The 18,244-nt window shown below is 35.4% G+C and overlaps 2 protein-coding genes across 3 annotated transcripts; one reads left to right on the top strand and one right to left on the bottom strand.

The window, feature by feature from the left end:
* Window positions 1-7,672, bottom strand: LOC121319051 (centrosomal protein of 41 kDa-like). Of its 2 annotated transcripts, none has more exons than XM_041256273.1 (11): window positions 7,618-7,672; window positions 6,228-6,291; window positions 4,285-4,332; window positions 3,014-3,075; window positions 2,680-2,749; window positions 2,249-2,408; window positions 1,822-1,991; window positions 1,652-1,719; window positions 1,043-1,157; window positions 575-790; window positions 1-193 (listed from the first exon to the last, which is right to left on the bottom strand). In XM_041256273.1, exons 1-11 carry the CDS (start codon window positions 7,648-7,650, stop codon window positions 66-68), a joined length of 1,134 nt encoding a protein of 377 aa, XP_041112207.1. In that variant the 5' UTR covers window positions 7,651-7,672; the 3' UTR covers window positions 1-65. The 2 variants fall into 2 exon arrangements, with proteins under 2 accessions (XP_041112207.1, XP_041112208.1); XM_041256274.1 differs by lacking the exon at window positions 7,618-7,672 and adding an exon at window positions 6,979-7,099.
* Window positions 7,673-8,524: 852 nt separating this feature from the next.
* LOC121318233 (mesoderm-specific transcript homolog protein-like) lies at window positions 8,525-18,243 on the top strand. Its single transcript, XM_041254688.1, has 12 exons — window positions 8,525-8,599; window positions 11,982-12,136; window positions 12,513-12,592; window positions 12,842-12,919; window positions 13,449-13,585; window positions 13,995-14,053; window positions 14,156-14,196; window positions 14,736-14,806; window positions 14,960-15,061; window positions 15,620-15,696; window positions 16,629-16,692; window positions 16,873-18,243. Exons 2-12 carry the CDS (start codon window positions 11,983-11,985, stop codon window positions 16,988-16,990), a joined length of 981 nt encoding a protein of 326 aa, XP_041110622.1. The 5' UTR covers window positions 8,525-8,599; window position 11,982; the 3' UTR covers window positions 16,991-18,243.
* Window position 18,244: the final 1 nt, after the last annotated feature.

Consider the following 18,244-nt stretch of genomic DNA (forward strand, 5'->3'; position numbering starts at 1 on the left):
TATAGTATAGTCATCTATTCTAGTGACATCTGACACAGTAATATTTATTCTAGTCAAAACATCTGTCATTTCCAATGTCTAATGTCGCTTTTAGTCCGGGTGCTGTTTGAGCCAGCAACAGATGGAGTATAGCTGCTTCTTGCTCTAGATGCCCTTGACTGTGCACTTCCCACTGAAAGACGACTCAAACGACCTGAAAAACAGAAACATGCTGTTAAGAGCAAAAATAATGGTAATGTCATGGGCATTGTATTTAAAGTAATATATCTGAATTTTTTTTTAAAAATGTATTTTTTCTTGTAGAAACATGGGGAGCAGTTTCTACTGTGTTTTTAGCGCATTAGCCTTGATTAATTTATTTTTGTTCTATTTGTAGAATATTCTACATCAACAATGTCAATTTAGTAGAACCAAAACAGCAAAGAACACACCAATACTAACGTACCACAGCCCCACATACATATACATTGTTTTGGAGCAAATCTCAGGTTTCCAAACTATTAAATGGGGGGGGGGGGGGGGGGTAGTTAATATCCACTGTAATGACATTTCATTATTTACTGATGTCTCTTACTGTTTGTATTTGTAGGAATCAGCATATCTTCCAAATAAAACTGTATTTTGTTCAGATCTTCAGAAGTAAATTGCCACTTATTTTCAGCAGGGTATGATGGTTGTCTTGGAGTAGAGCGTTTGCGACCAGATGTTGGTGGAACTGATTGTGGGCACAATGGTGTTAATGAACCAGTTGTCAGACCTTCTGGGAACTTCTGAGCTATCAATTTTAACCCTGAGTGAAAAATAATATAAAATTATAGAAATGATTTTTCTATTGAAATGGGTAGACATTAAGATATGGACATGCTGTTAATTACAAAAAGGTAACCTTTTCAAGCAACTAGTTAAATAAAACAAATTAAATATCTCAACGTTCAAAGAAAAAATGCTAAGCTAATTTTTTAATCAGCTCTTGCTCTGCTTTACATCACACATTTATAAATACGAATGTTTTCTTCTTTCAATTTAACATTAACAACCTCACCTCCTGAAAGCATGAAGAGATTCTCAAATCCTCTTTCACACATTGTGGTGGCGGCCTGGCTGGCAACTCTCTCGTCTTCATCATAAAGAATTATTATCTTGCCAGAAGCATTTTTCTGCAGTTATAGGTTAAGAAAAAAAAAAGGTCTCCCCGTTTGTAGGTTTAACAAACAGCCACAAGAGTATTATTTATAATTGCCTTGTTAGTGAGCTCAACCCTGCAAAGTATTTATAAGTAAATGTAAACCCGACCACCCCCACGCCATGAGAATAGTGTGGGGTCACAGATGTGATGAAACCTCCACCCTATAGGGTATCAATGCAGTCTTACTACCTAAGGAAAGCACCACCTTTCCCAGGGATTGGTGATGTTACAGCACTGTGGGGTCGATGAAACGACACAGGCGAATCATGGTAATACCCCATGTTGTCCTAAAATCATCCTAAGTGTCAACTAAGGTGTGTATTTTCTTTTCTTTATAAGGAATCAAAGACAGTGCTATAAACCTTAGGATCTTTTATTATGTTGTTTATATATCAACAAAAAAATATGATGAACTCTAAATATGGAAACTGGTATGTAGGAAAATAAATACTGGTAAAAAGATACATATTCCAGCACTTCCTTTGTGTACGGGTTCATCGTCCGGGACAGTGTTGCAATGGGGTAATTGTATGCTGTGGGGGGGGGGAGGATAAATACACACACACACACACACACACTGAGTCCAAAAAAAAACTATAAAATGTCAGTAACTTTTTTTAAATCAAATTTCTTACCTCCAATAATATGGCACTGTTCATACTCATCTTTGTCCCTAACATCTAGCAGCAAGTAGGGGCACTCAGGGTATGGTTTATTTGTGATCCTTGGGCTTGAATATGGTGTACTGTTTACATTCTTCTGAGATGTCTTATCTAGATCCATCTCTCCAACACCACTTATTACACTGTAAAAAACATTCATTTGAACAGAATATGTTTTTTGGCTGTCATATTGTTCACAACATATGAAGCAATAGCTATTTGGATAGCATGTTAGAAAGAACTGGCTTATAGGTGTCTAATCCATGAGAAATTAGTAACAAAATGTAACCGAATACAAAAAGAAAAAATTTAATTTAAAAAAAAAAAATCACTGAATAAAACAGTATGTTCCGTATAATCTAATAGATTTATTTTGATAAAAACTTTTCAGAACTTATACCTTTGAAGTGTTGACCTTGGTGACAGTTCAGTTTCTCCTGAATCATTGTTATCAGTAAACTGCACTGGTGAAGCCTGCAGTGTCCCCTCAGGGCCTCCCTTTCCATTGGTTCTTCCTGAAAGCAGTTCTGCATCTGTGCAAGACAGCACTGAATTGTTGTCTACAGTAAGCAAACATAATTAACATTAATTAAAACTACAAAAAAAATATTGAAGCCAAACAATATTACTCCAAACTTACAATTCAGTAATGGTAATGTTGTTGTATTTAACCACATCAATGATATGGTCCACTGATGTAGTAAACTCACTTTCTAGCCACCCCGTTTGAGAAAATAAAAGCTGCAATCTCTATACAACTGTTGGTGTTCTTGAATGTACTCAAACATAATTAAGACATTAAGCAATATAGCCCACTACAAAGTAACTTACCATCTAAGCTACATAACTCCTCATTATTTTCACCATCATTCAAATCTGATACTGAAGCTACCTGGATGACCTGTAAGAAAAAATAAAATTTGTTTCCCTGTCCACATACGAGAAAATGACCACCCCAGATGTAGGATTTACAATTAGGAAACATACATAAACATTATTATTATTAATTTCTTTGCAGATGCCCTTACCCATGGCGACTTAATTATGTCATGATAAACATGCCAAATTATTATGACATACACATTTCTACAGAAAAGCAATTAAACAAAAAAGTTGGTATTATTCCGACACATTTTAATTGAAAAGAAATATATTTCACACTTACCAACTGAGCAAATGTTGTCACTTTAAGTCTTTTGAACAGCTCATCTTTCTTATATCTGTAATCTAAAAGAACATGTAAAATTCTTACTATTTAATAATCACTTGAATAATATTTTAAAACATTTTCACGTCTTAAAAAAAAAAAAAAACAGAACAAAACATCTTACCGAGACTCTCCATCTCCATTGGTAGTTTAGATATTTCATGAAAACAAGCTATATTTTAAAATGATTTTCTAGCATGACAGAACAGACTGGTCTTCTTTGACCTTTATGCAAAAACAAAATGCATCTGCAGCAGCATCACCTACCTGGGTCCTAGATGTAAGCGTTTTGTGATTCCTCCCGATTTGCTGACATTACTTTTGTATAATAATAATAATAATAATAATAATAATAAATATTTATTTTTATGTAGCGTCTTTCATGGTGGACCACCATCACAAAGCACTTTACAAGATATGAGACTAGGGTGTGTGAACTATGCATTAGCTGCAGCGTCACTTAGAACAACATCTCACCCGAAAGACAGAGCACAAGGAGGTTAAGTGACTTGCTCAGGGTCACACAATGAGTCAGTGGCTGAGCCCATTTCTTTAACCACTGACGTTCTCTCTAAAGCGTGCTAACTTCTTGCAGATGTATTTTAGGCAACTGTAAGCCCAGCCTCTTGTATTCTACTGATCTTTACATGAAAATGTCACTGGCACAAAAATATGTCCATTTAACACTCTTATTACAAGTCAGACAGAGAAATTATTATAGAGCATGACATAATCCCCTTCTAGAAAAGGGATCAGTGATTCTTATCCATGAGTAATAAGAACAATGTGTTGCCAAATATCACTTTTATACAAAGTAACCATTCTCTGAGGTATAAGAACATAAGAAAGTTTACAAACGAGAGGAGGCCATTCGGTCCATCTTGCTCGTTTGGTTGTTAGTAGCTTATTGATCCCAAAATCTCATCAAGCAGCTTCTTGAAGGATCCCTGGGTGTCAGCTTCAGGGTATAGCAGTACACAGTCCATTAATATCAAGATGACTGGGGTTCTTCTATTGGTTTTGAAAGGGTAATTGCAAAACAAGAAACAACAAGACACAGTAGTTCCAAAAAACCTGAATTAACTTCCACCAAACAAGGAAAACATTTGTAGCGATTATGCAAACCACTGAAAGGACACCAAGGTACTTTACAAAACTGGTAAGAAACTAACCTAAACCTTATAAATAATACAAACCGCTGGATTTTCACATAAACAAGTTGAACTTACTTTTTTTGATCTCTTCCACTTTTTCCATGTATTTGCTCAAGCTGTTGCCTAATAAATATACCAAAAAAATATACTATTAAGCAATATTTTAAATATTTGCACGATGACAAGCATGTAATAATGCTGCAAATGGCTAAAGTACAGATAGAATATAACTAGGCTTTCTATTTTTCGATATTAATTGGTAAAGCTTGTTAAACGCGAATTTAGTTTGACTGAAATGTCTACTGGTTGCTGTCAGTCATCTCAGTGGTCTGTTGGTACTGTAGTTTCACTCAGTAACTTTCACCATGTTCTGACATCGTTGACTGAAGCAGCGCTAGAATGCCCTCATTTGTTTAAATGACTGTCAATCATTAAGACCTGAACCGACTGTGCACTTTCATTTGCCAGCTACAGTGCCTATCATTCAAAGTGCTTACTTTGAAGTTAGCGGTTCAAGGTGTAGGTAAGCTTTTGCTGTAGGTATACGGTGACAGTTACTAGTTTGATTTGAAAATGGTGCGCAAGAAGAAAGCACTTAATGAGTATTCCGCACAATACCCTGACTGACAGCTGAAGTCTACGTGGCAGGACGAAGCGGGCCAGTCTGCCTTGCCTCCAGTGACTGATTCCAGGTGCTGAAGCAGGTGGGGGGAGCTCAGATTCCAAATAATAACTGCAAGTTAGTTCTGTTCAACTCCCATGTTTTGTTCTGTAAATACTTTTACTCTTGAACGTATGCTATAAAAGTCTGTGTGTGCTGTGCTGTAACCAAAATGTCATTTCAATTAGAATGTTGGTAACCATGGTTTTGTTGCTTGCTGAATATGATAAACAGGTTTTGCTAAATGAGACGTTTCTCAATGGCATAAAGGTTGATTTCACCCATTCTCTGCTTGAATTGAAAGATTAAAAAAATGTAATTTTTTTCTAAAATAAACATTGATATGAATCGTCGATTTGTCAAAATATAACCTATTAAAATACCGCTTTATTAATTACATTTATAAGAATGCAATGTGGTTTTTCCCCACAGTGTTTACTTTTTTTTTTTTTGCAATGGGCAGAGTACGTCCTAGCCCTGGTGTCCAGTTCTTTACTCATACCGTTTTAAACAGCTACTATCCACACAATATATTTTAAAAAAATAAATAAATAAATTATCAAGTTACATTTTGTTTAACCTAGTGTAACTGAAATGAGATCCTTAGAAACTGCAACATAGAATTTCCGTAGGTAAATGCAATTACATGTTAGGCCCACACAAAAGTATACTTTTCACAAAATAACATTTTAAGATGTTTGACAAACATTTAAACAGCATAATAAAATCCTGGCAGTACAGTATATGCTTGTTAATTATTAATTTTTAAGATAACTTTAAAGTGCAAGTTGCTTGAAATTAAAATGTCTTCCTTTTTGGTAATGTTAACAATCACTTAACATGCACGTACTGTAATTACTCAAAAGTAAAGGTGCTTACACTTGGGTTCAAGAGCTGATTTTCAGTTCTAGTTGTCTGTCACACAGTGCTAGATCAGCCAAATAGTCTTTATAGAAGCAAGAGCCAGTTTCATTTGATGATAAGATACTTTGCATAGTTTCCTCCAGTTTACTGGCAATATATGTCTGTTCACTGGATGGTGCTGTCGCTTTATATGCTTTATTTACTGTAAAGACACCATGACTGATCTAGCATACTGCACATATTTTTAAAACCACTTTTAAAAGCAGAGCGATATATATATATATATATATATATATATATATATATATATATATATATATATATATATATATATAGAGAGAGAGAGAGAGAGAGAGAGAGAGAGAGAGAGAGAGAGAGAGAGAGAGAGAGAGAGAGAGAGAGAGATGAGAGAAAATGAGTGAGAGAGAGAGGTGCTAGATTTGATAGAGAGAAGAGAGATAGAAATGTAACATATAAACAGATCTTGAATTACCTGTATCAAGCCTTATTTTTACATGCTGGTATTTTGGATTCTGTGGAACTTTCTTTTTTAAGTACTGCAAAAAAAAAAAAGGTTACATGAAATGGTTTATGGTTGACAATTCACAAATGACTGTGGGGGAAATGGATATTTAGAGTTTGGCAGGAAAAAGTACAAAAAAAAAAGAAGAAAAAAACCCCAAGCGGCATTAGTTTTTGTTTATTTTCCGAAATGTTTAACCACTCAGATATCCCATTAACAAGAAGCACTACAAGGACTACAATATGTGTATAGGCTAAATGTGTACAAGACGAACGTGTACAATATGAATGAATACGGAACATTAATTTAATAACCTTGCACTGTACAGATAATATTGTACACCGAGACCGTTATATTTCACAACCATATTTCTAGTGGTATACATGTTTAGACAATTCTAAACGTTTAACCATTGGATAACGTTTAAACCACCTCTAAAAATTAAACACTTTAAATTGATCAAAAACCGTTCCCTTTAGTAACAGTCCACATACTGAAAATACAGGGCTGGATAAAAGACTCGAGTTGCATACAGTAGCAGCTTCATCCATTCCTGTGATTAATCAACCTCTTATAAAAATCTGGAATGGGTGGATCTGCTATGCAATGAGTCTTATTTCCATCTCTGAATGGATCATACAACCACAAATATATAAGTGATGTTTGTATAACATATCATAAGTCCATTTTTGAGAACCTGTGCCAATGTTAAGAAACTTACTTAGTTTAGAGCTGTACTTTTGTGCTTTCTGGGTGGGAAGTGAAACTTAAAACGATCTTCGTCAATGAACCAACCCATCTTGTTTTCAACAAAGTTAAACGCACCAACCTCCTCAAACTACAGTACAGCCCCAGGAGCACATCACCAAGCGCTACGGCTCAGCAATGAGTGTCGAGCTAGTAACGAATACATAACAGTAGTAACAATATGCTGGTTTAGTTCAGGTACATGTTGCCGAAGGTGCACACAGCATTGAATGATATGTTCAAACTATTTTAGAAACTGACAGTGTATTTATTGTTAAGCACTACCCTGGGTAGTTGTTGTGTACTGATGATGTAGCCTAGTCCAATAGACTGCCATCAATGGACCATTCATCCCTAGTTAGAGCAGGCATTGTTTACGGTAGGTACATAACTCAAACGTTTTATTTCAGGCGTTTAATAATTAATAAATAAATAAATAAAAATAATATAAGACAAAGAGCATAAGCCTGTGTGCTTTACCAATGACTGCATTTTTTTCAGTATCGTAAAAAATATACCATTCTATTGTGTGCGTTTATAAACCTCAAAAATATAAATGCTAGATACAATATATTCAATAAAGAAACAAACATTACATTGTATTTATTATTACCTCTGTGTTACCGAAGCCTCTTTTAGCCGACATTTTTTTTTTTTTTTTTTTTTCAAACTGAATACAAGCACAAGCCTTCCCCTGATTGAATGGAACCTTATGTTAGCCAATCACAGGGTACCTTTTTACGAGGTCTCTGTTCACACATTTAGGAATTGTTGCTAGGTAGCACTGACGCTGATCTCTCGACTCCCTCCCCACATCCCGCCTTCAGTGTTTTACAATTTTAAGATAGGTTCCCTATTTCAGCGATTTGGTGATTCGATGTATAAATGGCCAGCCTCTGTGACTGAGTCATTGTGTTATTTGTAGTGAAATCACTTTGTCATGATTTTCTTCTGTGGGATTTCAAATCATGTTATCCTTCGATAACCTTGTACAACCTAGTCAGAACAAAATACAAAAGAAAGACCAACACGTTATACGTGCAGTAGTCAAAACTATGGTGTGCCATACACGTCTCCCAGAACTGTTCTGCTGTTATAAACGTTTGTATTCGCATTTGTGTATAAAATCGGTGGTTATTTACTGTACTCTGTAACAAGTCACTTTCATTCAGCATCTGGGCAGGGAGGGCAGCTCTGTGGTGTCAGGAGAACAGTGTCCAAACAAGAAGCACATTGAGAATCGGACATGTTCTGTATGTGCCTGACACATGTATCGCATAGAATACCCATTTGCTCATGAACCGCGAACCATTAGAATGGGTCACCTCTTTAAGATTTATTTTCATGGTTTTCTATTTTTTCTGAAAAAAAAACAAAACAAAAAAAAAAAAAAACTTGGCTGGTATTCTGGCTTTAAGATGTACACATTAGTTGCTATTAGTTCTCCTTGCCCGTAGATGGCAGTCGTCTACGTGGTGAATGTTTTAAATTTTAATTAGATCTTTCAATTATCCGTAGCACACAGATACAAGTGCATGTCACATAGCTTCACAGGAGTGGTCACCAATTCACAATGAACAAACCCCTCAAAGCAGGTATGTGATGTATTTATTAAAAATACGTTTTTTAAATGTTATGTAATAAATGTTAATACCCTATTAAAATGCCTTTGCCGTACAGTGTTTTTTAAACTTGTTAATGTCATGTTACTGCAAAGTGATTTCACGTTTAGTCAGTTGGCATAAATACAGCCTACGGATTACATGACTACGAAGTAGTGTGTACGTGCGTACCGTGTTCGCTAGTAGCTGGCTATACATGGGTCATTCTATAAATGCGGTGGCAAATGCTGTCACTCACCTTTATAGTAATTAAATTCAGATAAAAATGGCAAATAATCACATAATACCAAAATACTTGGTTTAATTAAGATCTTTATGAATATTCACATTATTTTCTACTCTTTTAGCTGCAAAAGTTAAATTTATTTTACATTTCAAAGCCAGTGAGAGCATGAAAATTGGCCGTCACTCATATTACGAGCAGAGGTGTTGTGACATTTTTCTAGTGTAAAAAAATATATTTTGATAGTTTTTAAAGCTTGCTTGTAAACAGGTGTATTTAAATATTTGTTTAGATATGTGGAGAAGTAGTAGCCTTAAACAATTATTTAAATATGTTTAATTAAAATTTGTCACTCAATTTAACATCAGTAGTGTTACCACAATGAAAACTCTCCATTACAATGAAATAAAAGGGTCTCAAGAAGTCCTTACTGTTGCAAAAGGTCATTGGAGGCAGGGCTTGCTTGGTGAGTGAGCACAACCTTGCACTTTTCAATACATTTGATGAACTATATGGTTATTTTGTGTGTCACACTTTAAAAGCATCAGTGGTGTTACCTCCTTTTATTGCTGGGAAAATGTAATTTCAGCAAAAATATCAAATACACTTAATGCTTAACTGGTACATAAAGGGTTGATTAACATTTTTTCTTGGAGGCTATGGTCTCCATCTTGGAAAGTCTCTCATTCCTCAAATTTGTCAGCGGTGTTACCGTCAGTGGTGTTACTGGTCTTGCTGGTAAAACCACTGACAATGGGGAAATTCACTGTCTATTTGTGTCTTTTTAGACATTATCCAGCTCCTTAGCCAGATTAGTTCAGCCAGATATGGTGGGGCATGGCCATGGAGAGATTTATATACTAGTGTAAGGAATTTAAACAGGCAACGGTGGTAAACAGGGAGCCAGTGTAGCTGGAGGAAGAGAGTGGAAGTGTGGAAGGAATGGGGGAGGTTAAATGTAATACAGGCAGCAGCATTTTGAATTTGTTGAAGTGGTGTAAAGGCATAACCAAGCTGGGTGAAAATGACAGAATGGACCAGGAGTTTGGTAGTGGAGAAGGAGATGGAGGGGTGTATTTTTGAATAGGTGAGAACGGCAGTTGCATGTTATGGCTGAAAAGGGAGAGGGTGGAATCGAATATGACCCAGAGGTTACGAGCAGAGAGGGTTGGAATGAGGGGGGGGGGGGGGGGGGGGGGGGGGGGGGGGGGGGGGGGGGGGGGGGGGGGGGGGGGGGGGGGGGGGGATTTCAGTTTTTGATGGGTTGATGAGGCGGTATCGGCATGCCATACAGGATTGGATAGCGACCAGACAGGCTGATATACGGGCGACCAGGTCAGGGGAATGAAAAGAAAATCTGGGTGTAATCAGCAAAGAAATGGTGGGGGAAGTTAAATGAGGAAATGATAGCTTCTAGGGGTGAGGTGTACAGGGAGAATAGTAAGGGTCTGAGGACTGAACCCTGGGGGACACCAACAGTCAGGGGGGAGAGGGGAGCGGGGAAGTGAGGTTATTGAAGACAATGGCAGAGGTGCATGAAGAAAGATATAACTGTAGCCAGGCAAGGGGTGTGCCAGAGATGCCCAGGCTAGAGAGAGTGGAGAGGAGGACAGGGTGGTCAACAGTGTCAAAAGCAGAGGAAAGATCGAGAAGAATGAGGATAGAGGAAAGAGGAAAGTCCAGCATGGGAGGAGTTGGCCAGATGGTTCTATTATATATTATATATTATCATTACTGTATTGCATTATCTTATCACATGACTTGTCAGGTATGGCAAAATTAAGTGCAGCAGAGAAACAAAAAAGATACAGGGACAGTTGTTCCTTTAGAATGTATTCAAAATATTTTAAACGATTGAATTGTTAGAATAAAACATCTTAATTGATCATTTTCAATGTATTTTAAACTAATGTCAGCTTTCAAAATTTTATATATTTCTTAACAGTTCATAAATTAATGAAGTTTGTTGATACAATAATGTGTCAATGTCATTGGTGTTACATTGTGTCAGTGGTGTTACTGCACCGAGGATTGATGTTCTGGTAACAAGAATGCAACAACCTAAATATTCATCATTTCAACATGCCTACTTGTAACATTTTTTGAAAGACAACGTGTTAAGGACATACTTATGCAAATCTGGTGAAACATATTCAATTATTGTTTAAATTAGAGGAAAAATGGGCCAGCTCAAATCGATAAATAGCATACAATGCAATTTTACACTTGCTTTTAAAAAAAAAAAAAAAAAGAAATAATTACAAAAATCTTCTTTTAGAATTTTTAGAAGATATTCCTTTCCTAAACATGTTGAGCAAAAAAACAAATAAGATTGTGGTTAACCAATATTTGTATTTTAGATATGAGTAACACCACTGACAAAAGAGCAGCTTAACCTCTATTTGATTAAAAATATTAAAATAACTGAAATTCATTAAGCTCTAAAATTAGTTGTATAAGAAAGATAAGATGTTCACAAATGCATTACACAACTCTTTCTTAATGAATGGTGAGTTTCATTTCCAAGAAATTTTCAGATCCAAAAGCCACCGCATTTGTAGAATGATCCATATACACAGTATAGTTGTATTCATGGTTGAACTTTTTCTTTAAAAATAATAAAGTAGGACCTTACCGAAATCATATGTTGCTGAATGTTATCCACATTTAGAAATCAAAGGCTCCTTTATTGACACAAGAGCTTGCTAACTGGGGGACTGACATTAACTTCAAAGTGCTGATCAGTGATATAGCCAGATTTATTTATTCATTTTTTATACATTGGTAAATTGTGCCATGAATAGAGCGTTGCCTCAGTATTAATAATAATAATAAGAAAAAAAGAAAGATTATTTAATTCTCAGTCCATTAAGAAGATTCAGTAGATGGTGTAAAGACATTTCAAATATGCTATTGTGGTTTGTGTAAACCTAGAATACAGTTTTCTATGTTTAGGTTCTCTTTCGCACACTGTTCTGATCACTGGAAAGAAGGTGGTTACAAATTTAATATTTTTCACATACCAGCTGTAAAGTGACCAGCAAAATGGATTGTTTATAAATGTAGGTTGGCATATATGTTTGCATAGGCTTTCCAAGACATTCATTCATATTTGCTATGATGTTTCTTTAGGATGAGGGAGTGGTGGATTCAAGTTGGGCTCCTGACAGTGCCCCTCATTGCTGTCTATCTCCACATCCCTCCACCTCACATTTCTCCAACCCTTAATTCCTGGAAAACTGCTGGGGCCTTTTTTACATTCAAAGGAAACCACATCTTTTACAGAGGTGAGAGGAATTACTAACATATTTACTGTTTTTGTTAAACAATGGGAGTATACTTTCTCTATCTAAGGCTATTTAGGACCTTGTATTCCTAATATGCAGTGAGAAATAAATATTTGGGCCAAAATCATAGAGTAAAACTATATATATATATATATATATATATATATATATATATATATATATATATATATATATATATATATATATATATATGTATAATCTGCTTTTTTCTGTCTTTCGAGTCAGAGTCCTTGGGTGCAGTAGGAAGTTCTGATGTGGTTGTGCCTCCATGATTCCAAAGTACATACATGTCAACAGTAAATATTACGGCTTGATTCCATATTTTGTTTCTGCTTTTTTCTGTCTTTCGAGTCAGAGTCCTTGGGTGCAGTAGGAAGTTCTGATGTGGTTGTGCTTTTGCATGGATTCCCAACATCAAGTTATGACTGGTATAAGGTGAGTTACAGTAGTTTAGACTAATGTAGACATTTTATATACTGATTTACTGATGTATTTTGCACATCATTCTGTTGAAGCTCGGCAACACCTGAGTTAGGTCATTCTCATAACAACGTCCCTTGAAAGGGTATGGATATTCAAGAAAGTAAATGGTAATCTGATTTTTGTAATGACATTGAACAATAGAAAACTGTTATACTTGGCTTATACATATATTTGTTTGTTACATTTTGTCTTTAATTTTAGATATGGGATGGTCTCAATCAGAGGTTCAGCAGAGTGATTGCACTGGATTTCCTAGGTTTTGGTTTCAGTGACAAACCTGTAAGTGTTTTTGTTATAATTGTCTGATTTTTGTCAAAATGGAAGTAATGTATTTATCTTGCAGCTATTGTTTCTTTGCAAGTGATTTATTCTGTGTGACTCGAACACGGTGGTTAGAAAGCTTTTGTTACAGAATAATGTGTTGTAGTTTTAAAAATAATATTAGTTATAGTTTCTGTTAAAAAAAAAAAAAAGGTTCTTTATTCAAAGTTAGTATTATTCATCCACACATTGTGAACTTCATAAATATTAGTAAATATACTGTGCATGTAAAAATAAACATTATTATAAATACAGCTCACAATACACTGTACTATGATTAATTTCATACTATATTACCTGATAAACTATTCCAATTGCTGTTTGTTGTACAAGTTTGTGTCGAATTTGCCCTGACAAAACTTAAAAAAAAAAAAAAAAAAAAAAAAAAAAACACCACCATTGTGCGTTTTAAAATAGATACATAGATAGGAAACAACGTGGTATAATTATTCATGCAGTAATTTATTCATTGCCTTTTTTTTTCCAGAGGCCTCATCGGTATTCCATCTTTGAGCAGGCCAACATTGTGGAAGCACTGATGGCACATCTGGGCCTGCGTGATCAGAAAATCAATATCCTCTCTCATGACTATGGAGACACAGTTGCACTGGAACTCCTCTACAGGTGAAAATAACTGCAGAGTGTGTTTTACAATAATAATAATAATATCTTTGTTTTTATATAGCATTTATGTGCATTTTATGCAGAGTCACTTACAATAGGACATTGATTTAACATCTCATCCGCAGGATGGAGCACAAGGAAGTTAAGTGACTTGCTCAGGGTCACACAGTGAGTCCGTCAGTGTCCTGGACTTTAACTACTGGACCACACTGTGCCTTTGCTTCCTAAACATGTAACATGAGGATGCTTTACAAACAGTCTTTTTTTCTGAGGTATAAGTTGTTGTCTAATAGGAGTTTTTTACAAAAGCAGTAACATCATTTCTATATTTGAAAAAAAGGTGTTGGATTGGTTTTATTTACTGCAGTATGATGGAATGTGTACTAACTCATTCCTCTTAACTTTCCAGGAACGAACACAATAAAACTGGACATTTAATGATCAGCAGCCTGTGTTTGTCAAATGGAGGTATGGTTGCTATATTTTGCCTATCGGGGCTGTCACTTGTATTTGATGTCTCTACGGGTGATTCTGTTTGTAATGCCTAATCTTTTTATTACTGCGTTTTAGGCATCTTTCCTGAAACACACTATCCAAGATTCCTACAAAAGGTTTGTTGATGTTACTGATATTGATAGACTACATGAATCAACCAAAACTCTACTGCTGGTCTAGCAGTAAAAACTTGCAAGGGAATACAAACAAAAAGACATAGAGCAACTGTTTATGGGTAACTAAGCATGGCATTTTATTAAACACTTTGGTTTTAGTTACTGTAGTGCATGTAGCAAGTAATCAATGTTAATTTTGGTTCATTGTTTTGACAAAGGGATGGCAGCATCAAAGCTCTTGGTTCATAACCCGTACTGTTCTGCTCTACCTAAAAGGGACCAAAGATAGCCCCAGGTTTGATCAAAACAAAGATACACTAAATTGGTGTTTTTATTGCTATTGTCAGTTGTCATTGAAAGTGAATTAAGTGTTTCATGAACAAGTAACAGTACGTTTAGACGGCAAAATAATCGAAAACCCAGTATCTGAAACAACAGTACATCAACAATTATGGGCACCACTTCAAAGTGGGGATTTTGTTTTTACTGTATTGGGAGTTCTTTACCTTCTTTATTTCCTGTTTTGTGTCTTATAACAGCTGCTTAAAGACAGTGGGGTTCTCTCTCCAATTCTGACCAGACTAATTAACTTTGTCGTCTTCTCAAAGGGGTGAGTTGAGCCATTCCATGTTTTATCCAGGGAAAATGACCAGCTATCACAGAAACTGGTTAATGCAAATAGGAATGATTTTCAATTTAAACTGGAGTATTCAGTTTGATTGCAGTTCTGTAATACATGAGCAGTGTTGTTTTTATGTTGCAGAATTGGTGCTGTTTTTGGTCCATACACTCAGCCAACAGATGGTGAATTCTGGGATATGTGGACAGGGGTCCGTGTAAATGATGGCCACCTTGTCATGGACAGGTAATATGTCTGTTCTTGCATCTCTTCATTGCATTAGGGGAGCCTTAATTTACTGATGTTGATAATGAAGTATGGTATAGAGACATTTCAACATGTGTGGAAGTGAACTAGGTATGGTTTTGATGGAGATGTTGGTATTTGAGCCCATGTTATTCATACACAGATACTTCACATACAGCCACTTTGCTTTGAAATACTATCACAATCAAATAACAAAAACCCAAATCCCATAATGTCTTGGTGAGATCAGTCGACTGTTTGAAAGGTTCTATTATTTTAGAGTTCGTATCATATAAGGGGCTTGCCTTATATTAATACCTATATATGTAATAATTATATTAAAGTATATCCCTAGTTTTAAGTACAAATTATGATTACACTGAACCCTTTCTAATGATGTCCACCAGCCTACAATTGCATTCAAGGACCTATTAGATTTAAGAGAAAACCATTGATAGAGTTTATCAAACAAAAGTGATCCAAAATAAAGTCCTGTAACAGAATGATTCTCCCTTTGTTTGAAAAATTAAAATGACCTAAAATGTATTTCTGTTTTAGTATTCTGCAGTACATTAACCAGAGGCTGAAGCACAGAGACCGATGGGTTGGGTCCCTCACGACTACCACAGTACCTTGTGAGTACAGTTCTGTATGAGCATGAACATGGATAGGCTGAATGGCCTCTTCTTGTTCGTAAACATTCTGCTGTCATAAACTACAAAATTATATTGCAAAAGTCTACCAAAAGCCATAATAGTAGTACAGTGTTTCATATTAGATTTAGAAATGTCACATTTTTCAGTTTGTCAGTTTGTCGTTAAGTTTATGGAAAAGTACAAAGCAGTACGTAATTCAACATGTTAACGTAGAAGTATTCAACAGGTTTCATTTGACTTTATGAAGCAACTTTTGGGCATAGCTGTAGAATGGAAATGGGGTAGTTTTGTTATGCCCAGTAAATCAGTGTTCACCAAGTAAACATTTATTTATAAAATATGCTAGTTTATTTATAAATCCAATCTGTTTTAACTGATGCTGAAAGATACCCATGCATACAATCTACTAATCTGATTATTTGGCGCACTGTTTGTATAATCTGATAAATCTCTAGACTTGTTAAAATGGACATTTTCCACATTTTACTATGTAGTTCTTAAACGTGATGAAACAAGTGTTCTGCAGGAAACCAATCATTTTAATAGATCTACAATTAAAAGTTCCACCAGTATGTAATAAGTCTACACTAGAAGTGGGTGTTTTTGTGAACAAAAACCAAGCTTCTCAAGGGGGCATAATTCAAGGGGAATTTCATATCCGATTGAATGGTTTTTAAACCTGATGTAAAGTTAATTTATACTATAGCTGTGTACCAACTGTCTGGAAAGTGACTGGTCTGTATCATTGTGACCAGCACTGAAATGACTGATATTCATGGGACACCACCTGTAACAGGACTTTATTGAGTGTGTCAGTCACCAAACACTGTGGCAGCTTTGTAACTACCATTTTTATTTTTTTTGTACAATACCCACCCCACTTAGTATAAGGATTACTTCCTGTATTTCAGTACATCTGATTTATGGACCGCTGGACCCAGTGAACCCTCATCCTCAGTTTATTACTCTGTACCAGTAAGTGCAAATATACATGTATTTCACTGTATTGGGATGTTGCTGTCATCAAGTTAGTCAAAACATAGACGTGATTAACTTAAATTCAACCGTCACACCCCTGCAGGCTAATATGAAGTAGAAAGCTATAGAAGTATGGATGCTAGCTGTTTTTAACCAGGAATTTTTTTCTCTCAACAGAAAACTTGTTCAGAGGTCCACAGTGTCAGTTCTTGATGATCATATCAGTCACTATCCACAGCTGGAGGATCCCACAGGCTTCATGAATGCTTACCTCAGCTTTATCAACTCTTTCTGATCATACACTACTGCTTTGTTTAAAGCTTTAGATTACAACTAATATGGCTTCCTGAAAACTAAACAAGAAATGATTTTGCATTACTTTGCCACCATATTAGGATATGTGGTGGATTTAGTAGGTTGGGTCTCTTCCTATTATGATCACAAACTAAAATGCATGTTGTACAAATGTTACATGGAGTGCCTCAATTACTGACATCCTGTATCTTCCAGTTTAAATTGTATTGTAACTGTTAAGATGCATAGAGGTTTAAAGAATGTTGAGTTGCATCCCCTCCAACCCTTTAAAATAGTGGTCAACAATATGAACGTTTGACATCGATATTGTGCATGTGTTTTGATTATATATATATATATATATATATATATATATATATATATTACACACACACACACACACAGATATTTACATATGAAAAGCAATAACTTACTTTTCTTAGTGATCCTTGGAATAACACCCTACAGCTAGCCAATAGTGTCAAACTTAATGCTGAATGCAAATAGTGTTTGGTACCCAAATATCAATCAGTGAAGTAAAATGCTTAAGTAATACTGTAGTGTGCAGTGTTTCTTTGTCTTTGAGATTGATAATGATTGTTATGGATAGGGTCTATTGTAATTCAATATAAAATAACTTGATTATATTGCGTTAGTACTGTAGCAGCATTCGCATTAAAAAGCATATCTCTGCAAGCATTCCTTGCATTTCTTTATGGAGGGTATGTAGTGTGACATATGTAGTGTGGTTTTGCTATGCTGAAAAATAAATCCATTACAGCATAGAAAATTGATATTGTTGAAACTTCAAGAACACTGATGTTTAGCTTAGTTGTTTATTTCAACAAAAGCTCTCAATTTTCGTTGAAAAAGTTACTGATAAAGCAAATACCTTAGAATTCCACGATATCGCAGTATGGAAATTATCTGTATCGAACAATATCGATACCATCACAATATCAATATTGGTGCCTATCACTACTTTTAAAGTACTTTTCAATTCAATAAATTATTTAATACCTGAACTTCAAAATGACCAAATAAATGAGATGGAGTTCAATTATACAAATACAGTATGTAGCAAACAATAAATGTAGAATTCAAGCATATCAGTAATCAAAGAAACTACAAATATCAGATTCTTTAAGACCTCCAGCACTAAGCCAGCGAATTGTATTGAAACGTGAACTTCCAGGGGTAGTGGATTCCCTGTTTCATGAGTGTTGTATGTTCATACAATAGTGTATACTAATAC

The sequence above is a fragment of the Polyodon spathula genome, chromosome 7, assembly GCF_017654505.1.
Source record: "Polyodon spathula isolate WHYD16114869_AA chromosome 7, ASM1765450v1, whole genome shotgun sequence".
NCBI classification, from domain to species: domain Eukaryota; kingdom Metazoa; phylum Chordata; class Actinopteri; order Acipenseriformes; family Polyodontidae; genus Polyodon; species Polyodon spathula.

Bases quoted from the DNA above. Each gene is read 5' to 3' on its own strand.
- LOC121319051 (XM_041256273.1), bottom strand. From the start codon at position 7,650: ATGTCGGCTAAAAGAGGCTTCGGTAACACAGAG. The intron at 6,292-7,617 runs GTAATAATAAAT...TTTTTTTTGCAG, and splicing joins GAGGCTTCGGTAACACAGAG to TACTTAAAAAAGAAAGTTCC. The intron at 1,158-1,651 runs GTATCTTTTTAC...CTATAACTGCAG, and splicing joins CAAAGGAAGTGCTGGAATAT to AAAAATGCTTCTGGCAAGAT.
- LOC121318233 (XM_041254688.1), top strand. From the start codon at position 11,983: ATGAGGGAGTGGTGGATTCAAGTTGGGCTCCTGACAGTGCCCCTCATT. The intron at 12,593-12,841 runs GTGAGTTACAGT...CTTTAATTTTAG, and splicing joins CAAGTTATGACTGGTATAAG to ATATGGGATGGTCTCAATCA. The intron at 15,062-15,619 runs GTAATATGTCTG...TTTCTGTTTTAG, and splicing joins GGCCACCTTGTCATGGACAG to TATTCTGCAGTACATTAACC.